Source organism: Callorhinchus milii, unplaced genomic scaffold (genome assembly GCF_018977255.1).
Source record: "Callorhinchus milii isolate IMCB2004 unplaced genomic scaffold, IMCB_Cmil_1.0 Scaffold16, whole genome shotgun sequence".
NCBI classification, from domain to species: domain Eukaryota; kingdom Metazoa; phylum Chordata; class Chondrichthyes; order Chimaeriformes; family Callorhinchidae; genus Callorhinchus; species Callorhinchus milii.
The window spans coordinates 374,251-387,627 of NW_024704757.1; the positions used below are offsets into that span (position 1 = coordinate 374,251).

The 13,377-nt window shown below is 49.6% G+C and overlaps 1 protein-coding gene across 1 annotated transcript in view; it reads left to right on the forward strand.

The window, feature by feature from the left end:
* Positions 1-8,583: 8,583 nt before the first annotated feature.
* Positions 8,584-13,377, forward strand: part of LOC103187105 (ras-related protein Rab-26) — a gene marked incomplete at its 5' end in the record, with an annotated part of 135,447 nt that continues 130,653 nt past the window's right edge. The window contains 1 exon segment of the mRNA XM_042341029.1: positions 8,584-8,694. Coding sequence (XP_042196963.1) covers positions 8,584-8,694 — 111 coding nt within the window.

Consider the following 13,377-nt stretch of genomic DNA (forward strand, 5'->3'; position numbering starts at 1 on the left):
TGGCAGATATTGGACTGGGCTCTGAGTTTGGCCCTTGGAGCTATTATTTTAGCTTTTGTTCTGACTATAATGAATGTACCAATTCCAGAGTTAGTTTGTGGGATCAGAGAGATATGAGGTGCTCGGGTGTGAAAGGATTTATAGGTGAGGGTGAGGACCTTATTATTATTACTGTAATAATGAACCATCTTTTTGTGAAATAAAAGATTTCTTTACTCAGAGGTTGGTTGGAATGTGGAATTCTTTGCTGTAAGCCACTGGCAGCATTCATCTATCGAAATAAAATGGGATTTGATAAGATACCTGAGAGAGGAATATAAATGGGGGTGGGGAGCAAACCGGAGAGTGGGGTGCGATTAGGGGGCTCATGTGCAGAAACGCACCATCAGAGTTGAATGGTCTGTTTTTGTACTGTAACGTTCTATGAAAGCAAATTGTTTTTGTTGCACAGGGCAAATGAAGGTCGGGGGAAGTGTAATGAGTAGAAAGCAAGGATAGAGAGGCTCACTGCTTTGCAATGTGGAATGTAATTATGACTGCACCATTAAGCACTAAACTCACCGGTGTTATATCCTCTCTCCTTCCCCTCCTCTACCATCTTCTGAGCACCGAACATCATTTGTAGCTTTATATGTATAGTTGCTATTGGTTCAGTTGCCAGCACTCCCACTTCTGAGTCAGAAGGTTGTGAATTCAAGCCTCACATCAGGACTTTGAACTCATATCATCTAGGCTGTCAGTGTAAGGCACTGCTGGGGGTGTGTTGTCATTCAGATACGATACAATATTAAACTGAGGTTTCATTCAGAACTCTGCAGCCCGCGTCCTTTCCCGCACCAGGCTCCGTGACCCTATCACCCCCATCCTCGTCCAACTCCACCGGCTTCCCATCACACAGAGGATACAGTTCAAGAACCTGGTTCTCACCTTCAAAGCCCTGGACAGTCTTGCTCCCCCCTACCTCTCTGACCTCCTAACCCCCTATCATCTTGCTCAATCTCTCCGCTCAGTGGACAGTGCTTCACGTCCCCCGCCTCGCTCCCCCCACGATAGGCAGGCGGGCCTTCAGCCACTCTGCCCCCATCCTCTGGAAACCATCCCGCAGTCCTTCCACCTCGCCCTCTCCCTCGCCACCTCCAAGACCCACCTTAAGACCCTCTTCTTCGACCATGCTTTTGATCTCCCTGCTTCCCCCCTACCCTCCTCCACCCTGACCCCGACCCCCAGCTCGGGTCCGTAACTCAGTCTGTCTGCTTTGGGACGTCCTCCTAACATGAAAGGAGCTATACAAATGTAATTATGTTGTTGTTGTTGTTTTGTCTGCCTCGTCAGGTTTCTGCGGTGTCCTAGCCAACAATCCCCCCAGATAAATGGTGGTTTGTGGGATATTTCTATGTGCAAATTAGGGGCAGCATTCGCCTACAAAATACAGAGTCCCTGCACTTCACAGTGAATCCTCTGAAACCCTTTCAGATGTTCTCCTATGTGAATGGCGCCGTCTCAAATTCAAAGATTATTATCATTAGTGTTTGTAACGGTCTCCAGAATACCATAATCATGCCTGCCAACCATTACAGCCTTACTGGAGTTACAGGTATCAGACAATCTGTCATATTCAGGTATAAAAGTCATCTTTTGAACCTGGACATATTTCAACAGCCATTTTTCACTCCACGTCCTCCCCCCCCACCACCTTTGTAATACAACTCATAAGTTAGATTCCTTTTACTAAATAATATTGTAGGATAGAGTATAGTTTGGGACATGACATGTGCATGCAACTTCCAGGATGGTGGAAGGCAAATTGGATGGAGCTTGGTCTTCTTTTATCGAGCAATTTTTATGTTATAACCTGCTCAGCAATACTGTACCTTCCTGCACCATTTTAATGCTGTGCTTTAAATCAATATATTGTGAAGTGGAACACTTGGAAACATGGGTGGGCTAATTTTCAGGCAATTTCAAGAAAATAAATGCTATTTATCATATATAATATAAATATTAGCAGTGGGAATATGTTATGGTAAAGAAATCTTACAGCTGGTTAAGCCTGGCTCCACGTATGATTTTTTTTAATGATTGTAATTACATTGTGGAAAGCACATATGTAATAATGATAATCCTTGCATTTGATATAGCGCCTTATCACGTCTTCGAGACGTCTCAAAGCGCTTCACAGAATACAATGTAAAATGAATCAACTGTATATATGTGGTGTTGCCTTCTCATATTGAAACATTATGCAGATGCTATGCCAAGACCAGGCACAGTACAGTACAAGGTAATGATTAACAGGACTTAGAAACAAATGGTCGATGTTGCACTGGGCGCAGATGTACTGTTCCCCACACAGCAATATGTGTTTCACCTAAATATGCAGATCAGTTCAAACACTTCCAGCATCTAAATACAGTAAAACTTATATAGTATTATATAAATCTGACCTGTATAGATTGTATATTCGTCTAAGTCGTACTTCTGCTCAAGTCCTGTTCAATAATCATAACAATAATAAACCTTACATTTGATATAGCGCCTTATCATGTCTTTGAGACATCTCAAAGGGCTTCACAGAATATGCTATAAAATGAATTGACTGTATATTTTGAGAGAAACATGGCAGCCAAATGCGCACAGAAGTGTCCCAAATACAGTGGAGTAGTGAGTGACCAATTTTTAAAAAAATTCTGTGCAAGTTTGGCATAACTCGTACAGTATTTTGCATAAGTCATATTAAAGTCAAAGCGCTCTGAGACACCATCCGGCGTGGAGGGCGCTATATAAATCCAAGTTGTTGTTGCTGTTGTAAATGTATGGTCCCAATTGATATGACTTATGAGAGATTCACTGTATGTCTTGCCCACCAAGTTATACTGCATTTGCGCATTAATCAACTGCACACATTCCTTTTGCTTCACTGACATTCCTGCTAACACGGCTCCTCGTCTGGTGCTGCGCTGCGCTGCTCAGAATTAAACTGCACAGATCCGTGGGCACAAAAGTTAAACTTTTACCACCACTTTGTTAAGAGTTTAACTGAATGGTAAACAGCATTGGGTTTGCGCTGATGTCACACACACTGAGCGGTGAATTATCCCACTGCGCCGTTCATGACGCAAATCCCCCGGTCACCTCATTTGTAATCAATTCAAACCTTGTATTACTGACCTGTGTGTGTGAGGGTGTGTGTGTGTGAGGGGGTGTGAGAGTGTGTGTGTGAGGGTGTGTGTGTGTGAGGGTGTGTGTGTGTATGAGGGTGTGTGAGTGTGTGAGAGTGTGTGAGTGTGTGTGAGTGTGAGGGGGTGTGTGAGTGTGAGGGGGTGTGTGAGGGTGTGTGTGTGAGGGGGTGTGTGTGAGGGGTGTGTGTGTGAGGGGGGTGTGTGTGAGGGGGGGTGTGTGTGAGGGGGTGTGTGTGTGTGAGGGTGTGTGTGTGGGGGTGTGTGTGAGGGTGTGTGTGAGGGTGTGTGTGGGTGTGTGTGAGGGGGTGTGTGTGAGGGGGTGTGTGTGAAGGGGTGTGTGTGAGGGTGTGTGTGTGTGTGAGGGGGTGTGTGAGGGTGTGTGTGTGAGGGTGTGTGTGTGAGGGGGTGTGTGTGAGGGGGTGCGTGTGAGGGGGTGTGTGTGAGGGGGTGTGTGTGAGGGGGTGTGTGAGGGGTGTGTGAGGGGGTGTGTGTCGGGGTGTGTGTGTGAGGGTGTGTGTGTGAGGGTGTGTGTGTGAGGGTGTGTGTGTGGGGGGTGTGTGTGGGGGGTGTGTGTGAGGGGGGTGTGTGAGGGGGGGTGTGAGGGGGTGGGTGTGAGGGGGTGGGTGTGAGGGGTGGGTGTGTGTGGGTGTGTGTGAGGGGGGTGTGTGTGGGTGTGTGAGGGGGTGTGTGTGTGGGTGTGTGTGAGGAGGTGTGTGTGAGTGAGGGGGTGTGTGTGGGGGGGTGTGAGCGGGTGTGTGAGTGGGTGTCTGAGGGTGTGTCTGAGGGTGTGTGTGTGAGGGTGTGTGTGAGGGGGTGTGTGGGGGTGTGTGAGGGGGTGTGTGTGGGGGTGTGTGAGGGAGTGTGTGTGTGTGGGGGGGTGTGAGGGGGTGTGTGGGGGTGTGTGAGGGTGTGTGTGTGTGGGGGGGTGAGAGGGGGTGTGTGGGGGTGTGTGAGGGTGTGTGAGGGAGTGTGTGTGTGGGGGGTGTGAGGGGTGTGTGGGGTGGTGAGTGTGTGTGTGGGGGGTGTGAGGGGTGTGTGGGTGTGTGTGTGTGGGGGTGTGTGAGGGAGTGTGTGTGTGGGGGGGTGTGAGGGGGTGTGTGGGGGTGTGAGGGTGTGTGTGTGGGGGTGTGTGAGGGAGTGTGTGTGTGGGGGGGTGTGAGGGGGTGTGTGGGGTGTGTGAGGGTGTGTGTGTGGGGGGTGTGAGGGTGTGTGTGTGTGTGGGGGGGGTGTGAGGGGGTGTGTGAGGGTGAGTGTGAGGGTGTGTGTGTGTGGGGGGGGTGTGTGGGGGTGTGTGGGGGGGGGTGTGTGGGGGTGTGTGGGGGGTGTGAGGGTGTGTGTGTGTGGGGGGGTGTTAGGGGGTGTGTGGGGGTGTGTGGGGGTGTGTGAGGGTGTGTGTGAGGGAGTGTGTGTGTGTGGGGGTGTGAGGGGGTGTGTGGGGGTGTGTGAGGGTGTGTGAGGGGGTGTGTGTTGGGGGTGTGTGGGGGTGTGAGGGGGTGTGTGGGGGTGTGTGAGGGTGTGTGTGTGGGGGGGTGTGTGGGGGTGTGTGGGGGTGTGTGAGGGTGTGTGTGTGGGGGTGTGAGGGGGTGTGTGTGGGGGTGTGTGAGGAGTGTGTGTGTGGGGTGTGTGAGGGGTGTGTGGGGTGTGTGGGGGTGTGTGAGGGTGTGTGTGTGGGGGTGTGTGAGGGGGTGTGTGTGGGTGTGTGTGGGGGTGTGTGTGAGGGGTGTGTGTGGGTGTGTGTGTGGGGGAGTGTGTGAGGGGGTGTGAGGGGCTGTTGGGGGTGTGTGAGGGGGTGTGTGTGGGTATGTGTGTGGGGGTGTGTGTGAGGGGGTGTGAGGGGGTGTGTGGGAGTGTGTGAGGGGGTGTGTGAGGGTGTGTGTGTGTGGGGGGGTGTGAGGGGGTGTGTGAGGGTGTGTGTGGGGGTGTGTGAGGGAGTGTGTGTGTGGGGGGTGTGGGGGGTGTGTGGGGGTGTGAGGGTGTGTGTGTGGGGGTGTGTGAGGGAGTGTGTGTGTGGGGGGTGTGAGGGGGTGTGTGGGGGTGTGTGAGGGTGTGTGTGTGGGGGTGTGTGAGGGAGTGTGTGTGTGTGGGGGTGTGAGGGGGTGTGTGGGGGTGTGTGAGGGTGTGTGTGAGGGTGTGTGTGTGTGTGGGGGTGTGTGGGGGTGTGTGAGGGTGTGTGTGAGGGTGTGTGTGTGGGGTGGTGTGAGGGAGTGTGTGTGTGCGGGGTGTGAGGGGGTGTGTGAGGTGTGTGTGTGGGGGTGTGTGAGGGAGTGTGTGTGTGGGGGGGTGTGAGGGGTGTGTGGGGGTGTGTGAGGGTGTGTGTGTGTGGGGGGGGGTGTGGGGGTGTGTGGGGGGGTGTGAGGGTGTGTGTGTGTGGGGCGGTGTGAGGGGGTGTGTGAGGGTGTGTGTGTGGGGGGGGTGAGGGTGTGTGTGGGGGTGTGTGAGGGTGTGTGTGAGGGAGTGTGTGTGTGGGGGTGTGAGGGGGTGTGTGAGGGTGTGTGAGGGGGTGTGTGAGGGAGTTTGTGTGTGTGGGGGTGTGAGGGGGTGTGTGTGGGGGTGTGTGAGGGAGTGTGTGTGTGGGGGTGTGTGAGGGGGTGTGTGGGGGTGTGTGAGGGTGTGTGTGTGGGGGTGTGTGAGAGTGTGTGTGTGGGGGTGTGTGAGGGGGTGTGAGGGGGTGTGTGTGGGTGTGTGTGTGGGTGTTGGTGTGAGGTGTGTGTGTGGGTGTGTGTGTGGGGGAGTGTGTGAGGGGGTGTGAGGGGCTGTGTGGGGGTGTGTGAGGGGGTGTGTGTGGGTGTGTGTGTGGGTGTGTGTGTGAGGGGGTTGTGTGGGGTGTGTGAGGGTGTGTGTGAGGGTGTGTGTGTGTGGGGGGGGGTGTGAGGGGGTGTGTGAGGGTGTGTGTGGGGGTGTGTGAGGGAGTGTGTGTGTGGAGGGGTGTGAGGGTGTGTGTCAGAGTGTGTGTGTGGGGGTGTGTGAGGGAGTGTGTGTGTGGTGGGGTGTGAGGGGGTGTGTGGGGTGTGTGAGGGTGTGTGTGTGGGGGTGTGTGAGGGAGTGTGTGTATGTGGGGGTGTGAGGTTGTGTGTGGTCACTGTGCCCCCCGTCACTGTGCCCCCCGTCACTGTGCCCCCCGTCACTGTGCCCCCCCCGTCACTGTGCCCCCCCCCGTCACTGTGCCCCCCCCCCCGTCACTGTGCCCCGTCACTGTGCCCCCCCCGTCACTGTGCCCTCCCCGTCACTGTGCCCCCGTCACTGTGCTCCCCCCCATCACTGTGCACCCCCCGTCACTCCCCCTCACTCCCCCCATCACTGTGCTCCCCCCGTCACTCCCCCCACTCCCCCATCACTGTGCTCCCCCGTCACTCCCCCTCACTCCCCCCATCACTGTGCTCCCCCACCCCACCGCTCTTACCCAAACCCCACCCCTCTGACCTAACTCGTGACCCACCTCCCTTACCCCCCACCTCCCTTACCCCCCACCTCCCTTACCCCCACCTCCCTTACCCCCCACCTCCCTTACCCCCCACCTCCCTTACCCCCCACCTCCCTTACCCCCCACCTCCCTTACCCCCACCTCCCTTACCCCCCACCTCCCTTACCCCCACCTCCCTTACCCCCACCTCCCTTACCCAAACCCCTTTCTCCATCACACACCAACACTCCACCCAAACACCCTCCCCCCACTGCTCACCCACCGCCCCCCCCTCCCCACACCAACCCCTCTCTCACAGTCACCCCTTTCTTTCTCTCACACCACCGCGCCCCCCCCCACTTCACACCCACTCCCCCTCTTTCATACCCAACCCTCCCTCTCTCACTCCACCCATCCTCTCACACCCTCCCACCTCTCTCCCACCCCCACCCCCTCTTGCCCCCAGAAAACAACCCTGGGAGGTGTGGACTCTGCGAGATGTTGTACGGGTCCTGAACAGTTGTAAATGAAAGAGATCGATGTGGTGGATTATGGGTTAATGGGTCACATGCTGTACATATTCAAGATGTCTCAACCACACAAATAGGCTGGAATGTCCAATCTTGTTTGGTAACACTTTATAGGAGCATCTGATTACGGTTATGATCCACAAATTGTTTTCTTCCCCACCCCCCCACCATCAAAAAACCCCTCCTCCGGTTACTGTTTAAGCATCTCGCCCAAGTTCTTTTTGGCACCAGACTTTTAGGAAGCAACTCAAGAGACACAGAAAAACACAGACACAGAAGCCTTTTCGGTCTGCTCGTCTTTGACATTGGGGAGAGCTATCACCCTTGAACAGTAATAACGTATGCGACATAGACACACATTACCCAAAGTAGACATCTAGTGTATCAACACAGAGAGCAGAGCCATCCTTTTGCAATGCATTTGAATGCAAATTGTGTCCCTTTTTCCCTCCACTTTTGTCATGTTGCTCTTCCCCTCTCATAATGGGTACCCCACTCCATTCCACAGACACCATCACCTTTTGGTCCATCGTCATTTAACTGACATGTTTCCATACATGAGCCATACAGTGATTGCAACCACGGTGGTGTTGATGGGTAGGTGGGTGGTATTGTGTCAGGGGGCAATCACAGCCGGGTATTGAATGGGGATGGAGAAAAAAGTGGGGAAATTTTCTGCCGTAATCTCATAAACAGGCACCACCCACTCAGTGGCTTCCTCCTCCTTGTCCTCACCCGATCCTGTCCTTGCCGTTCTTCCGCACGCTCGGATGCATTCCAGCAGGGGTCTCTGGATAGTGGGGGGAGAGAAAAATCCTTGTTGATTCCCACCCCACCCACCTGACTCACAAACTAGGACACTGGGGACAATTGTCGTGAGATCAGCTAAACCAGCACCTGGGACTGTCTGTGTAGTGTAGCGCTCATTGTTACCGAGGAGAAAGACTCTCTCACTGTCTACTGACTTGCTTTTTCATTCATCAATTATTGGCAGCTTGTTTATGGTGATTGACTTACAGAAAAGTTTATTTATTTTTGTCCTTCTTACATAACTTTTGAATTTATTTGCTTTTTCCTGGAGAACCATAATTGGTTTTGTGGCTTCACAAGCTGGTTAAATCTTATCCAAATAAGGAAGAAATAATTTTGCCCAAAAGTTCTATGTGGACTGAAAATAATTAATCACAAACCATGTTGGATCATTGAGACTTCCCTGGTCTGTATATTACCACATTGAGCCATTGGGAGTTCTGTATTTTGTATTGCTTTATTGCTGCTTATAGTACTGTTGTAATTTCAAATTTGTTATCTGTATTTCCCATTGTAGCTTGTGTGTTAGATATTGCAGAAAGCTATTTACCGCCAATGTTTCATTACAAAGTTGGAAGTTTCAAAAGTCTTGCTTAAGAATGGTATAAAATGGAAAGATTTATGCCTCTAACAGCTTCTATAGTAACCAGATGTTTTATTTTAGGTTATGTTAGTTGGAGATTCCGGAGTTGGAAAGACCTGCTTGCTGGTGCGCTTTAAGGATGGAGCTTTTTTAGCAGGAAGCTTTATTTCCACAGTGGGAATTGATTTCCGGGTGAGATACTCCTTTATTTTCTCTGTGTGTGTGTCATTTAGATGTGTTATATCAAACTATTTAAATGTTATCAAAATACGAACAAAAAACATTCTGTCAAAATACAATATCTGAACACACTGTACAGCCTCCCAGCAGCAGCATGGTTACATTGGCTCTGGGCTTGGAGTGAGCGTTTCCTTTAATTTATTGATTTGGTGTGGTGCCAGCACATTTTCCAATAGGCATTCTTTTCCGCACTCATTTCATGCACAACCTTTCAGGGCACGAGAAATAATGTCTAGGGATCCATAATTTTTATCGCCTCCAAATAACAGGGTAGTAAAGTGTTTTTTTAAAAAAACTGCTATACTTGGGAGATCTGCTCTGGTGTTCAGTGGTAATTGTACTGCAGGGGGAACTACTGAGGAAGATCGCAGGTTGATTTTTCTGATCTGTGGTGTAAAGCATTAGCCTGGCTGTGGGCGTCAGCCCCATTTGGAACTTGAGATTCCAGTGCATTTCTTCAATTTCTGTTGCGTTGCCAAAGGCACTGTCCTTTGCGTGAGATGTTAAAGCTGAGGGCTTGTCCATCTGTTCAGGTACTTGTTAACAATAATAATCCTTGCATTTGATACAACGCCTTATCACGTCTTCACAGAATATACTGTAAAGTGAATTGACTGCATATTTTGTGGGTGAAACGCAGCAGCCAATTGCGCACAGCAGTGTCCCACAAACAGTAAAGGATTGAGTGACCGATTTATAATCTCACAGCATTACAACACAACAACAAGATTACATTTGTATAGCGCCTTTCACGTTGGGAGGACGTCCCAAGGCGCTGGACAATGTACAGCATTTCAGACCCGAGCTGGGGTCAGAGGGGTGTAAGGGAGGGGAGGGGAAGGGGGGTGGCCGATGGCATGGTCGAAGAGGAGGATCTTGAGGCGGGACTTGAAGGAGGCTAAGGAGGGGGCGAGGCGGAGTGACTGGGGGATGGAATTCCAGAGGTTGGGGACAGAGTGGCTGAAGGCTCTCCTGCCAATGGTGGGGCGGATGGGTCGGGGGATGTGGAGCAGCCAGAGCCGGCTGAGTGGAGGGAGCGGGCGGGTTGGTAGGGGGTTAGGAGGTCACAGAGATAGGGTGGGGCGAGGCCATGGAGGACTTTGTAAGTGAGGACCAGGATTTTGAACTGGATCCTCTGAAGGATAGGGAGCCAATGGAGTCGGGTGAGAGTGGGGGAGATGGGGTCATGGAGTTTGGTGTAGGAGTTCTGGATTATCTGCAGCTGTGGAGGGAGGAGTTGGGAAGGCCAACAAGCAGGGAGTTTGCATAGTCGAGCCTGGAGGTGATGAAGGCATGAACAAGAGTTTCAGCGGCCTGAGGGGTGAGGTTCAAAAAGAGAAGTTGCCCTGACCAAAGGTCATCCAGATAAATTGGTCATTCACTTCATGGCAGTTTGTGGATGTTGTGTGCAAATTGGCTGTCAGCTTTGCCTACACGTGTATAGTATAGTAACAACCGTAAGCAATTTACCTGTGAAGTGCTTTTGGATGAGTCAATGTTTGTGGAGCTGAATTAAAATGCAAGGATAATAATAATAATAATAAAAATAATCCTTGCATTTGATATAGCGCTTTTCACGTCGGGAGGACGTCCCAAAGCGCTTCACAGAACACACTGTAAAGTGAATTGACTGTATATTTGTGGGCGAACGCGGCAGCCAATTGCGCACAGCAATGTCCCACAAACAGTCGTAGATTGAAAATGACCAATTTATTATTGTTTTGTTTTGGAGGGATTATTATTAGGCTCTGTGTGGAGTAAGGAAACTTGCCCAAGGTTTCGCCCTCTGCCTGGAATTGAACTCAGGTCTCTCACTTGCAAAGCGAGTGCTCTAACCACTGAGCTACAGGATTATTATTAACTGATCTCACTATTGGAAAGGTGAACGCATTTAAACAGGGAATCTTCTTGATCACTATCTGGTGTGTGAACATGGAGTTGCATTGGACTGGGCTGTGTGACTCCCTGCCTCAGCTCATAAATGAAAATGACAACTTAGCTTGAGATGCTGGAGGGACCTATGGAATTAGTTTGACATGTACAGTGCCTTCTGGAGAGAAAGGGAGACAATTGGAATAAAATCCAGTATAAATAGGCTAGCTTCAGCTGCTAGCTATCTCACAATATAAATATGCAAATCTTCCAATCTATTCTTTCATTTACTCTGCACATAGAGGGCAAAGAATTGCATTTGACACAATTGAATATGTGGAAAACAATATAATAAATAATCCTTCCATATAGCGCCTTATCACGTTATCAATGAGACATCTCAAAGCATTTCACAGAATATAGGGGAGGGGAAGGGGGGTGGCCGATGGCATGGTCGAAGAGGAGGATCTTGAGGCGGGACTTGAAGGAGGCTAAGGAGGGGGCGAGGCGGAGTGACTGGGGGATGGAATTCTAGAGGTTGGGGGCAGAGTAGCTGAAGGCTCTCCTGCCAATGGTGGGGCGGATGGGTCGGGGGATGTGGAGCAGGCCAGACTGTAATTGACTGTATTTGTGGGCCAAATGCATCAGCCAATTGCACACAGCAGTGTCCCACAAACAGTCGTGGATTGAGGGATTTTTACCCCGGGAAGCGATCCGCCAATTGACAAGCAACCGTGTTCCTACTTACTGGTAGGTAAAAAGAGACATGGTGGAGTAAAGAAACTTGCCTAAGGTTTCGCCCCCTGCCCGGGAATCAAACCCTGGTCCTCTCACTTGCTAAGTCCACTAACTACTACACTACGGGACTCCACAAAACAATTAGAGAAAATGCAATAAATGAAACTGTAAAACACTGTGGATTATTGCAATAGTTATTCAATGTGTGTTTTGGCAAATCGTGTCCTGTCTCACAGTGTGATTACGAGTGCCTCTACTGTAAATTTGCAGTGCTCTTCTTGTACCCTTCCAGCTAGCTGAATGGTATTGAGGTGATAAGGGAAGCCTCTCTCTATGTGCAGTGATCAGTGACAAATTTGAGCTTATCTTTGGCTACAGATGGAAATTATCTCCTTGCTCAGTGATGAACAGGCAGCTTGGAAACATCATGAATGCACCTCACTCAATCTTCACCAAGGAGACTTTTTTATGACACCAAAGAGACTTTTTTATGACTGTGGCCACTCTAATCTGATAACCACTGAACAAATTTTATCAGATGTTAACTGAGTTTGCTGTGCAGATTGTGAATGGGGGTGAGTGTCAGAGATAAAGCTTGTGAACTGCAGGTTCTGTCAAGCATAGGTTCTTTTGGGTCTGTTGATGAAGGTGAAGCAAAGTCTGAAGTCTCTGGCTGCAAATTATCATCTGAGGGCAGAAGATCAGAGACAACTGTAGCAATGACTCATGCCAGCTTTCACAAGCAGATTTATGAAATGAATTGAACAGGGGATTAGAGGGAGTTCTTTCTGTGTTGGAATAGGGCACCTTTGACTCCCTCACCTTTTATAGACTGTGTGGTCGAACAAGAAATAACTGAGTGGTTGTTTGCTTATGAATGGAATTGAGTGGTTATTTGCGAAGGAAAATGTCATACATCAATGCCAATAACTGGTCAGGTTGTTTAATGTAGGATGTGAGATTGAACAGAGATTTAGACTTAAGGTTTATTTAGGAGAGAGAAAGAGAATTTTTTCTTCTGTGGTGAATGGCTTCCTTTCTGTTGTATTTCTAAAGGTCATTTTTGGCAGCTTCAGTTTTCTGCTAAATGTGTATCACTGCATTGATGTTTCTAGAACGGAGTGAACCTGTTTGGGAGCATCATCTCTTGATTGTGGGCTCTCTTAAGAGTTTCTGGCAGTATGAAAATTGCTATCATAGCTGCCACAGCAAAATGTTTAACATCAAACGTTGTTTGATGCCTGGTGAACTTCCCTCACTGTCCAGCTGATTTTATTGGAGTTGAGGTTTGGGTCAAGGTGGACCCCAAAACTCATTAGTGCAATGAATGTACCAGTTAGACTGGGATCTGCCCAGTTGGTCTCTGTATCGGAAGCTGGAGATTGCTTAGCTGTCTTCTGTTGCAGCTTGCTCAGACCTGATGACCAGTCGGTACAACATTGCACAGAGTTGGCAGAACCAATCCCTACTTTGGGCTGCGAACAGTCTAATAACTGAGCCAGTACAAGTGGAGTTGGAAATGTTCATGCTGCACAGTGCTCCACACATGACCTTGTGTGGACCTACATTCGTTAGGGAATTGACACTTGCTGTGGTTCAATCATATGCATGAAGTTTCATTAGTTTTCCAAGAAAATCCACTAATCTTGCTACTTGCTCAAATAAATACTTAACAACCCAAAGCAGTTCTGTTTACCAATGTTAATGTTGCTTTACAGCATTATAGTCTTAGATCAGGCTAATTAACAATGCACACAGTCAGCGAAGGGGGCTAGGGAGATAAATACAAGAATAGCTGATTACATTCAAAAACAGTAAAGACACTGTTTTCTTCAATTAGATAGCGCACCATCCATCCCATTCACCTGCTGCCCCTGACCACTCCCATTCACATCAACAAGGAATGGTGTGAAATTTCATGGCAGTTGTTTGTCTCAGATTCAGGATTGAAAAAGTAAACCTCGGACAATTCTTTGAAAGCAAAGTGTGTGCTAGAAGATGAGAGTTTCTTTGTGTTGTGACATG